General features: G+C 44.1%; 1 protein-coding gene across 2 annotated transcripts in view; it reads left to right on the plus strand.

The window, feature by feature from the left end:
- The window catches only part of si:dkeyp-69b9.6 (uncharacterized), a 21,519-nt gene extending 11,201 nt beyond the window's left edge, over positions 1 to 10,318 (plus strand). Inside the window, exons 1-3 of one of the 2 annotated variants that reach the window (XM_062062521.1) lie at positions 1,508 to 2,510; positions 4,160 to 4,761; positions 6,844 to 10,318. In XM_062062521.1, coding sequence (XP_061918505.1) covers positions 4,539 to 4,761; positions 6,844 to 9,197 — 2,577 coding nt within the window. In that variant the 5' untranslated portion in view covers positions 1,508 to 2,510; positions 4,160 to 4,538 and the 3' untranslated portion in view covers positions 9,198 to 10,318. Of the gene's footprint in view, positions 1 to 1,507; positions 2,511 to 4,159; positions 4,762 to 6,843 lie in introns of those variants that run through there. The other variant, XM_062062520.1, reaches the window with a different exon arrangement.
- Positions 10,319 to 12,038: the final 1,720 nt, after the last annotated feature.

Below are 12,038 nucleotides of genomic sequence, written 5' to 3' on the forward strand. Positions count from 1 at the left end.
TGTGGCACCTTATGACAAGAATATGTTGATTGACAGTCTAAAAGTAACAAGTCTCCCGTCACTTACTTTCACAGCTTTTGTATATTTTTATGTATATAATATAAGAATCACAATTAGTTGTTTTTTCCTCCTCAAAATCGTACAGCCCTTGTAGTCATGTCATCTTGAGAGGTAAGAACTCATACACTGCAAAAACTGAAATCTAAGTAAGATTATTTATCTCATAAGGGTGATATTTGCTTATTTTCTGTCTGATAAGATAATTCTTCTCACTAAGCAGATTTTATGTTAGTGTTTTACTTGTTTTAAGTGTTTTGGTCCTAAATGATCTCAGTAAGATATTACAGCTTGTAGCTGAGATTTTATGACTTATATTGAGTAAAACATGCTTGAAACTAGAATATCAACTGTTGCAAAGCTGTGTCATCAACACTCACAAGTATAAAACTACTTTTTTAAAGTTATAATTTCTTACTTCAAGCATGAAAAATAAAAATCATGATGCCGAGCGCATATCATTATGTCAATATAATGGCATTAGCATTTACTTAATTTAAGAATATTTTTCAACATATTAAGCAAAAAGGTCTTCTTTTTTTTTTTCTTTTTTTTTTTCTACCATGGAAAGTTGTCTGTTATTCTGTCAGGCTGGGGTGCTGAGTGTACATTATTGAGAAATAAAATGATTTTTTGATTTTAGCAAATGGCTGCAATAAACCAAAAAGAGTGAAACATTTAAAGGGGTCTGAATCCTTGTTTATTCTTATTTAAAAAAAATCTTTATTAGAGTCAATTTTAAAGATGTTTTAAGGCCATATTTTTGCAACCAGAAGGAGCTAACCCATACTTGCCAACCCTCCCGTTTTTAGCGGGAGAATCCCGTTATACAGCGCCTCTCCCGACAACCTCCCGGCAGAGATTTTCTCCCGACATACTCCCGGTATTCAGCCGGAGCTGGAGGCCACGCCCCAGCTCAATCCGGACCTGAGTGGGGACAGCCGTTCTCACGTCCGCTTTCCCAGCAGCTTGCCTGCCCAATGACGTCATAACATCTACGGCTTTTAGAGAGTAGAGTGCACAACAAGGAGAGAGAGTTCTTGGTTTCTTATGTGGGTTTATTGTTAGGCAGTTTCATTAACGTCCTCCCAGCGCGGTAACAACACACAACAACAGCAGTCACGTTTAGTCTACCGTAAAGCAGTTCGTCTGCCGTAAACAGCAATGTTGTGACATTCTTAAACAGGACAATACTGCCACCTACTGGATAGCCTGCAGAACACTGAAATTCAACTATGTCTTTTATTTATATGTATAATAAAATAAAATAAAAATATATAGCTAGAATTCACTGAAAGTCAAGTATTTCATACATATATATATATATTATATATATATATGAAATACTTGATTTGGTGAATTCTAGCTGTAAATATACTCTCCTCTTAACCACGCCCTTAGCCACGCCCCAACCACGCCCCTGCCCCAAAAACGCCCACCTCCCGATATTGGAGGTCTCAAGGTTGGCAAGTATGAGCTAACCTGTAACCTGTTTTGAAAAAGTTTCATTATAATTACTATACCAAACATTGCAAGAATCGGTCTGAATGAAAATCCTGTTGTATCGTCACCAGAGGAATCCAATCTAATCGTTGGGTGCCCAAAAAATTTGCTCCCCTATAAAGTAAACAAACTAAAAACAAAATGGACTTTCAGTGTCTGTTACCAAAAATTGCATGTCAATAAATATTGAACATCTTGAAATGCAAAGTTTTGTCCCCAGGTCGAAAAACTTAGTTAAGTGTTGTTGTATTTTTTCTTCATTGTTTTATCTTTCTCCAACAAATATAGCATACTTGCTTGATTTTCCTTGTGATTCAGATGGAAAGCGAAATATTCCCAGGACATTTGGCTTCATTATCATCTTTTTTCCCCCCTCCCAATTGTTATTACCTTTGCAGTGCTTCTCACTAGCGACCAGCTGAGTACTTACGACTTTCTGTCTGTGCACCCTATGTGTGTAAGCTCGTGGTCCCGCCTCCGCGAACCGATACACACATTTTGGACCGATGACAAGAGGATTCACTCCGTTCATTTAATTCTGCTCTTGAATTATCACACTTAGATGCACAGAGTGAACCCTCTTGCACTCTTGAAAGCGACAGACGTAGAAAACAAACACCCGCTAACATGGCAATTTATCGATGCTGACAAATTTGTTATTGAGGTATTGACACAGGCCTACATATTGAAAAAAATTCTGCTTAGGGCCCCAAATCAGCCAGGGGCCACCCTTTCTTTGATATTGATGTCATATCTCACTAATGAACGTGAGACATTCATATATCCATCGTCTGTGTGCCGCAGTCCTGCAGAACCACCTGAGGGTAAGTTGTTCTAAAATATCAAATGTTCAGTATGCTTACTAATCTGATGAGCTGGGTAAACAAAACAAAAAAGTCTAATGTTTTAATTCTTCCCCAAATGCCTTTTGTCCAAGTTTGCAATGTCCAGTAAGTATAATGAGAGTTTATGCTTCATTTGCCTCACGTAGTGGTCCCTGCTTGACAAGATTCCATGCCCCAATTAGATCCCTCCTTTGTACCCGCCCTAGAGCAAAATGATTATTAGTACCGCGGTGCTAATGAATCAAAAACGGTACTATACTCTGTTTGAAAAGTACCAATTCCCAATTTCTGTTTCCTTTGTTTTTTTTATTTAACGGGCATGATGGCGCGTCGTCATGTAATGACATTGCTGGTTTTATGAGCAGAGGAGAATGTTCGGCAGCGCACACGCACAGAGTACTTACAAGCAGACCAGGGGTGTAGACAGAAAAGAGAGAACGGGCGCATTTTGGCCTTAAAACTGATGATAAAGGTGAAGTTATAACACTGAAACGCCCTCAGGAAGAGGTGCTTTAAGATATGGCTAGCTAGCAGCTAGCATCCATCGGCAGTTGGCAGTGTTTTAGCTACTTCTAAATCACTAATCCTCGTCTCCATGGCGACAAATAAAGTGAGTTTTTAACAAGTATCATTATCACTGCAGGATGAGGAATAGCTAATCATGCTTCACTACACACCGTCGGAGGATACAATAGGTCACCGGCGTCACAATGTAAACAAATGCCATGGGTGGATCTACACCTGACATCCACTGTAATGATACCAAGTACAATAGCGTGTCTAGTCGATAATACTATAATTATATCTTTATTTTTTATCGTCACAAAATGTTTTTTCCTTTTTAAAAAAAAATTATATTATGTTTATAAACTCAGGAAATACGTCCCTGGACATATGAGGACTTTGAATATGACCAATGTATGATCCTGTAACTACTTGGTATCGGATCGATACCTACATTTGTGGTATCATCCAAACCTAATGTGAAGTATCAAACAACAGAAAAATAAGTGATTATTACATTTGAACAGAAGTGTAGATAGAACAGGTTAAAATGGAAAATAATCAGATATTAACAGTAAATGAACAAGTAGATTAATAATCAATTTTTACAGTTTGTCCCTCATAATGTTGACAAAATAATAGAATGATAAATGACACAATATGTTATTGCATACGTCAGCAGACTAATTAGAATGCTTTGTTTGTTTACTATTAAAAGTTGTCAGGTATGGTCACTATTTTATTTAAGGACAAAATTGTTCTTCGATTTCAATAACAAACATATGTTTAATGTACCCTAAGATTTTTTATTAAAATAAAGTTAATATTGCCATTTTTTCGTGGTCCCTTTTATTTAGAGAAGTATCGAAATCAATTTTGGTACCGGTACCAAAATATTGGTATCGGGACAACCCTATACTAGATATGGTATGTTTTTATATCCTTTAGAAAAAATGTACATGCACGATAACACCTGGAGCGCCACAACACACTAGCACAAATAGATTGCTCTTTTGTAGGAAGCAATGCAAGCTGTAGTTGATAGTGTTTAGTTGTAGAAGCATTAGTCCTGATATGAGTTTGGTACTCTCTGCACCCATGATAACTGAATGGGGAAAATACAGTACATAACACGGACCAAAGATGAACACCATTTTAGGTCAATACATAATCTCAAAGCAGCCATTGATGGGAGATTTGCTTTCCCTTTTATGAAATTGATCTTTTTTAACTTTGTCTTTGTTTTTCAGCTTCAGGGTCTTCTTGGCTGAACACAGATGAGGAATCTCACTTAGATCAAAGGGAAATGTCAATGCAGTAACTGGCAAAGGAAACAAGAAGAAGTCAATTGAACTGCTTTGCTATAGAAGTTATTGTAAGCATTTTTTTTTTCAAAGTAGGCGGAACATTTCCAAATGACTTTTTAAATCATTTTCAGCTGCTTTTGGAAGTAAATTTTGAGCAGTGGAGGATCACGCACATCCTTTTCTAAACTTTAAATCGAAGTGACATCGAAACATTTGCACAAAACCCTTTTTTAGACTTGAGTATATATTTCACCAGACTCTTGTTGCTGCTCCTAGCACTGGAGGTTTGGCCCTACACCCCCCATGTGCATTTGAGTGGGAAATGTTCCAATTTGGAAAATACAATTTGGACATTATAGAAATGTTAAGTGGGCACCAGGCCCACCAGTTCAAGGGTCTTGGTCTAGACCGCCAACTACAGCATCAGCAGCAAGTGCAACTTCACCAGCATCAACTACAGCAGCAGCAGCAGCAGCAGCAGCAAGCTGAGTCGTCTGGAGCTCTTCTGTCTGGACTTGGCTTGGGACCCCTGCAGGGGTCAAGAGGTAACGCCTTTTCTGATTCTGCCTCCATTTTTGCCAAGATGAGTGCCCCTCCTCCCCCACCTTTACAACAACAGCCTTCCTCATCTCAGAGCTCTCGCTCAAAGTCAAGCAAGATGGGTAGCAGCAGCAGCTCTTCCAGCCATTCCTCGGGCTATCCACAGTTCCTGCGCTCTTTCCACCCGTCTGAGGCAGCACTAGCACAGGAGCAGTTACACCCAGGTGTAGGCCGTTTTGAGCACTTTGCCGGGGGAAGTAGCATTAGCGCGAGTGGTGGGGGATTAGGAGGATTAGTAACATCAGCACCTCCACCCCCACCTCCTCTGCATCCCGGCTTGTCTGTCCCCCAAGCATCATCTGGCCCCTCCTCGTCTTCCCCTTCTCCTTCAACCTCTGTTGCCACCTCTAACAATCCTAGTAGCAGTGCAGTCAGCTCTTTGGGACACCAGTTAGTTGGAGCCCAGTCTGATGCACGGAGCCTTCACCAACAGTTTAGCTGCATGCTAGCTGCTAACCAGTATTTTCTCTCTGGGGTGCCTGCTAATGCTAGTTTAGAGCAGTTTCTCGTTCAGCAGGGTAGCCATAACCACTTAGGGATCGGCTTAAGTCAGACAGGTGGTGAGTCTAGCACTAGCCTCGCTCCACCTTCCGCGCTGCATTCCTCTCACTCGCTGAGCCACTCTCAGCCACAGCAGGCACCGCAGCAGCCACCCCAGCAGCAACAGCTTCCGCCTCACACCCTTTCTCATCCTCACTCTCATTCTCATCCTCACCACCCGCTCCACCCCGGCTCCCAGCCGTCGTCGCTGGGCGGCTTTGACTTTCAGGGTATCCCTGTCCTCTCATCAAATCAGATTGCTTCTCTGATGCAGCAGGAAGCAGGCTTGCCGCTCCCTTTGCCACTTCATTTGTCCCTGTCAAAGGATGATGGCAAAGCGGAAAGTGCAGGTGGTGGAGGTGGTGGTGGTAGTAGTAGCAGTAGGAGGAAGAAAGCGATGGCTGGTTATTTGCCCCAAAGAAAATCTGATAGCGCTAATAATGGCCACAGCAGCCATAGTGGTAATCCTAGCACTGGTAGCAACAGTGGAGCACTTAGTCATAGTCAGCCCCCAGCTTTAATTGGAAGTGGGGTTGGCTTAACAAATATGGAAGGTGACCCATCATCCCTTCTTGCCTCTTCATCGTCATCCTCATCAGTAGTTTCTTCCTCCTCTTCCGCCGCTCCCTCTTCTGCTGCCTCAGTACTCGTTACTAATGATTCTCACCTTTCTAAATCTGATAACCCGAGCTCAATGCAACCCAACGCCACAGATTCCGATACAGAGCCAGTTTATAGCTGTGGAGAGTGTGGCAAAAGCTTCCCTCACCTTTCGAGCCTTCGCAGGCATATGCGTATGCATGAGCCAACAGCAGCTGGCACTAGCAAAGATGCCTCTACTGGCCCAAATCCTGTTCACATTAAAACTCAGTCAGACCCCACCCTCCCCCATTCGACCCAAGATACTCCCCAGCCCTCGTCCAGTTGTTGTCCTAGTCCAGACAAAATATTTCATTGCCCCGAATGTGGCAAAGGCTTTAAGAAAAAAGGGCACCTCCTGCAACACGGTGTCTTACATTCTTCAGCCCGCCCCTATGGCTGCTCCACCTGCTCTCGGGCTTTTAATCGTAGAGAGTCACTGACACGGCATGAGAAGATACATGAGGAAAAGCCATTCCGATGTCCTGCCTGTGGTCGTGCCTTCCGTGAGAGCACCTCTCTACTCAACCACGCTGCCTCAGGCACCTGCGGCAAGCCAGGTAGGGGACCTAAACAACGGGGCAGCAAGACAGGAAGCGATGGTGAGGACAGAGTTGGGGGAGGGAGCGGAGGAGGTAATGGAGGAGGGGGAACTTATCAGAGCAATAGGGGGGTAATTTATGGGAAAACTGAGGAAGAGGATGGTGTAATCATTGTTGGGGAAGGAGAGCCAAAGTCAGGTTTAGGATGTGATGGTCTGTTTCAATCTGGAAGGGGAGGGAATTCAAATAACAGGGACAGAACAGATGGTAAATACCCCACTGACTACTCTCGGAATCGTTACACAGGCTACCATGAAGACCACCGTTCTCAAGGTAATCCATCTCCGTGCTACTCTGGCGCCTCCCCCTGCGGGAGTGGGATGGCCGGCCCAGCTTTGAGAAAGGCACCCCTGGCCCCAACGCTGCATCCGCACTCACAGAGCCACAGCCAGCACCACCATCCGCAGCAACAACCCCACCTGCCCCTCTCTTCTCTACTGGATGACTCAGAGGATGATGTCACTAGCTCCGTCAATAACGCAATCTCTGCTATCACGGCTGCGAGTGGAAATAGAGATGATAGAGGAGACATCATAGGAGGCCTACTAGGTGGTCTTGGTCTTGGCCCTCTGGGTTCCCCATCAACCTCCGGCATGGATAAAAATTTCAGAGGTGGTGGGAATCAGGAGCCTTTGAGCAGCAATCCACAAAATCCTGCTGCTAAACCCAAACGTCCCCGCAAACCCAGACCCAAGAAAGATCCAACAGCTGATGGGCAGCCCCCTAAACGTAGGCAGTACGCTCCAAGGATGGGGACCAGCGGGCTCCCCCGCACTCACCTCTGCAGTGTCTGCGGTAAGGGTTTTGCACGCCGCGAGACTCTACGCAGGCACGACCGCATTCATACTGGAGAAAAGCCTCATCACTGCACTGTTTGTGGGAAATATTTTAGAGAGGCTTTCCACCTAAGCAAGCATCAAACAGTACACTCTGGGGCAAAGAATTACAAATGCAGCATCTGTGGCAAGGAGTTTGGCTACTCCCAGAGCCTCAGGAGGCACAGCAAACTCCACCAGAAAGGGGAGATGGAAGAAGTGCCCACAACGACAGCTCCAGACAACATAAACAGCTTTAATACAAACCCTCAATGCGGTGTGACCCAAGACGGGAGCCAGAACCAAGTACCAAGCACCTCCTCCTATTACTCCTACCCACAAGATGTCAAGCCTCAAGATACCCACCCTCCGCCACAGACCCAGCCACATTCACAGCCTCCGCCTCGTCTTTACACCTGTGCTATATGTTGGAAGTCGTTCCGCCATCACTTCCATCTGACTGCTCATCACCAGACGGTTCATGAAAGTGGGGGTGAAAAGCACTTCTGCTGTGAGGTGTGTGGAAAGGCATTTGCTTACTCAAATAGCCTAACCCGACACAGGCAGTCCCAGCATGGAATCACCCGTGCTGAACCGTCTAACCCTCAAGAAGGCAGCAGCGGGTCTGGAGACAACCGAGGAGGGAGTGACGTAAACCAGTCGGCGTCGGAGAGCGAGGCCGCCACCAATGCTCTGCTACAGATGGCCCCTGCTTCCGAAGGCCACGTCCCTCCAAGTCTAAATGTTGTCACTCACAACCACCAGCAGGCAGCCTCGCAACCGCCTGCTGGTTACTCCCCCCTTTTTTATGACGCCACAGCCCATTCTTCATCATCCAGTGCCCCATCTTACTCGCAGCCTCTGCCCCCCAACTCCACGATCATGCCCCCCCACCACCCGCACTCCCCAGCCGGGGTTAAAGGAGAGCATATATATCCAGCCGGATCCCGCAGCCGTACGCTTCACACAACAGCCCCCTTCCAGCCCCTTACGGAACTGCCCTCCACTGAACATCACCATCTACATCATCATCTTCATCACCCCCACCATCATCCTCATCATCAGTCAGGTGCCCAGCCCCCCCAACACCTCGACTGCAGCAACCAGGTGCCGCATGATGAAATCAGGCGACACAAGAAGAAAAAAAAAAAGTCAGATAGGGGAGATTGGAGGGGAAATAAGTATGAATCCCAAGACTTAGTCAGATTCGATGGCAGCCGCAAGAAGAAAAAGATAAGTTGTACAGTAAGAGGGGGGCCATTGAACAAAAAACAAGGCTCTCTTCGCTTGACGATTAGACGGGGAGAAGGATCTGGTGGCGGCGGGTATAAACTTGTCAACACTGGGGGAGTGAAAGTTCAGATCCTGTCATCCCTAAAAGTTCCCGTGAAGCGTTTTGGCTGTCCGATATGTCCCAATTCAGTGTTTTCCCGCAAAGCGGGACTGCTCGTCCACATGGCAGTTAGACACCCGCAAAGAGCCACGACCCGGCTGGAGCGACTTCAGTGCAGCGTATGTGGGAAGCGGTCACACAGGCCCATGGCTGCTTATATCCACCGAGCTACTCATCGCTCCAGAGGGTCCTTCTCCTGCCAGGGTTGCTCGGCCCGCTTCTGGAATGCTGTACTTCTCCAAAGGCACAAGGGGGCCTGCCGCCGAGTTGTTCAGGAAGCACGGCCGGGCGATGCGAAGAGGATGAAGCTTCTAAAGAAACCGGCAGAAAGACAGACCCGAGACGGTCAAGGAGACATGCCGTACCACCTACTGGGATCATATAGATACTGAGCATCCTGGTATCCTACAACTGTCGCGCATGATTGCGAAAAGAGGACAACAATAAAGGGACTTGAAAATGAATTTTTGACTCTGCTGACTTTAGGACCGAGTGTGGTAACAACTACTGTAGAGCATCATGTTAAATCACCTGAAATTCTTCCAGATTCTTTTGGAATGTGTTTCAAAGATGTGACTGTTTCCATAGGATCACTAACCCCTTAAGTGCATTGACACTATGCTTGGCAGTCACTAAGCAAGTTTAGATAACGTGTATCTTTTCTCCCCATATTTTATTCAGCATCCCTGCTGCACCTCTCGCTGTATGATAAACTCTGTCCCTGCCGTGTACTTTGTCTTGTTCATGTAGCAGCTCTGAAGATTTCTTTTTTTTTTTTTTAACTATTATTATTTGTCAAGTGCTTTTATTAGGAGTAGGGACTTTGCGGTGAAGACATTTGTTGATAGTTCTGTCAGTGCATGTTTGTTCTCTGGTCAAGTTTTTGCTGAGGTGATTGACATGTGATGGCTTATTGAAGTATATCCCAGACGTTTGTAGTGTCGACTTGATTCAAGAGTTCCTCCCATAACCCCTAGTGATTATAATCACGTATAGATGACATGTTCATGGTAATTAGCATCAAGGGTCTCCTGCCAAAAATGAAGAAACTTACTTCACTTGGTTCGTTTCAGATTTTCTTAGCTTTTGTACCAAGAGGTAGAACACAAGGTAAACAAGTGGACTATTAACAGTTTCTCATGTTATTTGTATGCTCTTTTTTTTTTTTTTTTTTTAGCAGTAATTCTTTCTACAGTGCTTCACGTTGGACCTATTCTAGAAGCTCCTCATGTATTTAAGTACGTAACTGTCCTCACGCCAATCATAGACTGAACCCTCGACCTTTTTTTTAGTGTGTGCTGAGTTGCAATCATAACCTGAAACTGTCACACTTTGGTTCTCTTCTAAAGAAAGACGTTAACCTCTTCACATATGAAATGTCCGTGTCCCTTTCACACCTTGTTTTTTTTTTTCTTCCAAAGGAAAAAAATATAGTTTTAGTAGATTTTTATCACTTTATTTACTTAAAGCCAGTAGTTGATTATATTTGAAAATGAATAAACCTTGAGTGTAATACTTTGTTTTTCTTTTTTGTTCAAAGAAATGTCTGAGAGACTCGGAGAATGCGGGGTTTCAATAGGTCTAGGACGTGAAGACTTCTTTTTTGTTCAAAGAAATGTCCGAGAGACTAGGAGAATACAGGGTTTCAATAGTTCTAGGATACTCTTAGGGACGTGAAGACTTCTTTTTTGTTCAAAGAAATGTCAGAGAGACACTCTGAGATTACAGGGTTTCAATAGTCCTAGGATACTCTTAGGGACGTGAAGACTTCTTTTTTGTTCAAAGAAATGTCAGAGAGACTCGGAGAATACAGGGTTTCAATAGTACTAGGATACTCTTAAGGACGTGAAGACTTCTTTTTTGTTCAAAGAAATGTCCGAGAGACTAGGATAATACAGGGTTTCAATAGTTCTAGGGTACTCTTAGGAACGTGAAGACTTCTTTTTTGTTCAAAGAAATGTCAGAGAGACTCTGAGAATACAGGGTTTCAATAGTTCTAGGATACTCTTAAGGACGTGAAGACTTCTTTTTTGTTCAAAGAAATGTCCGAGACACTGAGAATATGGGGTTTCAATAGTTCTAGGATACTCTTAGGGACGTGAAGACTTCTTTTTTTTTGTTCAAAGAAATGTCCGAGACACTCTGAGAATACGGGGTTTCAATGGTACTAGGATACTCTTAGGGACGTGAAGACTTCGGGTTGTACCGTCCGTCGTCGTGGGATAAATAAAATCCATCTTATCTGAGCCTGTTTCATCCAATACAGACTTCAGAGTCGGTATGTTGCAGCTCCACCAGGTGGCAGTAGAACCCACCGCTCACTGCTGCCGTGATGCAGTCACATGGACTGGCAGCCGGAGGGTCAGACCGAAGTGATTCACCACAGTAAGACTGCCAGCTCCGGCTTTAGCTTACTTGCTGCGGACCGCTTTTAAAAAGAACTGATGGGAGAAATGTGCTAAAACGTCTCCCAGGAGCCGTGAGCAGGTGACCCATATCTCAATCATAATCCATCCATGTAAAATTGACTGTCCTTAACCTGGCGCCTGCGTGCCACCGGATGTGCGCATGCGCCACCGAGTGGTGTGTTTGGACATGTGACACGACTTTAATCGTGGCGCCCACTCGTGGGTTGTGTTTTCAAATGCTTTGAAAGAAATGCGGGTATTTTTCATCCATCCATCCGTTTTCTACCGCTTGTCCCTTTCTGGGTCGCTGGTAGGGGGTGCTGGAGTCTATCTCAGCTGCATTCAGGTGGAAGGCTGAGTACACCCTGGACAAGTCGCCACCTCATCACAGGGCCAACACACTCAGTTTTATTTTAAAAAGTCATGGATTTTGTTGATAGCATTTTAGCAAATGTTATTAATTTAAGTCTAAAAATCATTGCTTTTGATATTTGGAGCCATTTTAGAAGTTTGCTGATTTTCCCCATGTCATCAGTAGTATGTTGACGTTTAACACTAGCATTTGAGCAAATTTTACCCGTTTAAACCTGATATTTGGCGCCATCTTTAAAGTTTGCTGACTTTTCCTATGTGACGTTAAGGTTAGCATTGTAACGTTTTATGCTCGTATTTTTGCAAATGTTATTGGTTTAAATCTAAAAATCATGAATTTTGGCATTTGGCACCATCTTAGAAGTTGGCTGACTTTTTCATTGTTATGTTAGCATTAGCATTTTAATGTTATCATGCTAGCATTTGAGCTCATTTTATATATTTAAACCAAAA

Source organism: Entelurus aequoreus, linkage group LG11, assembly GCF_033978785.1.
Source record: "Entelurus aequoreus isolate RoL-2023_Sb linkage group LG11, RoL_Eaeq_v1.1, whole genome shotgun sequence".
Lineage (NCBI taxonomy): Eukaryota > Metazoa > Chordata > Actinopteri > Syngnathiformes > Syngnathidae > Entelurus > Entelurus aequoreus.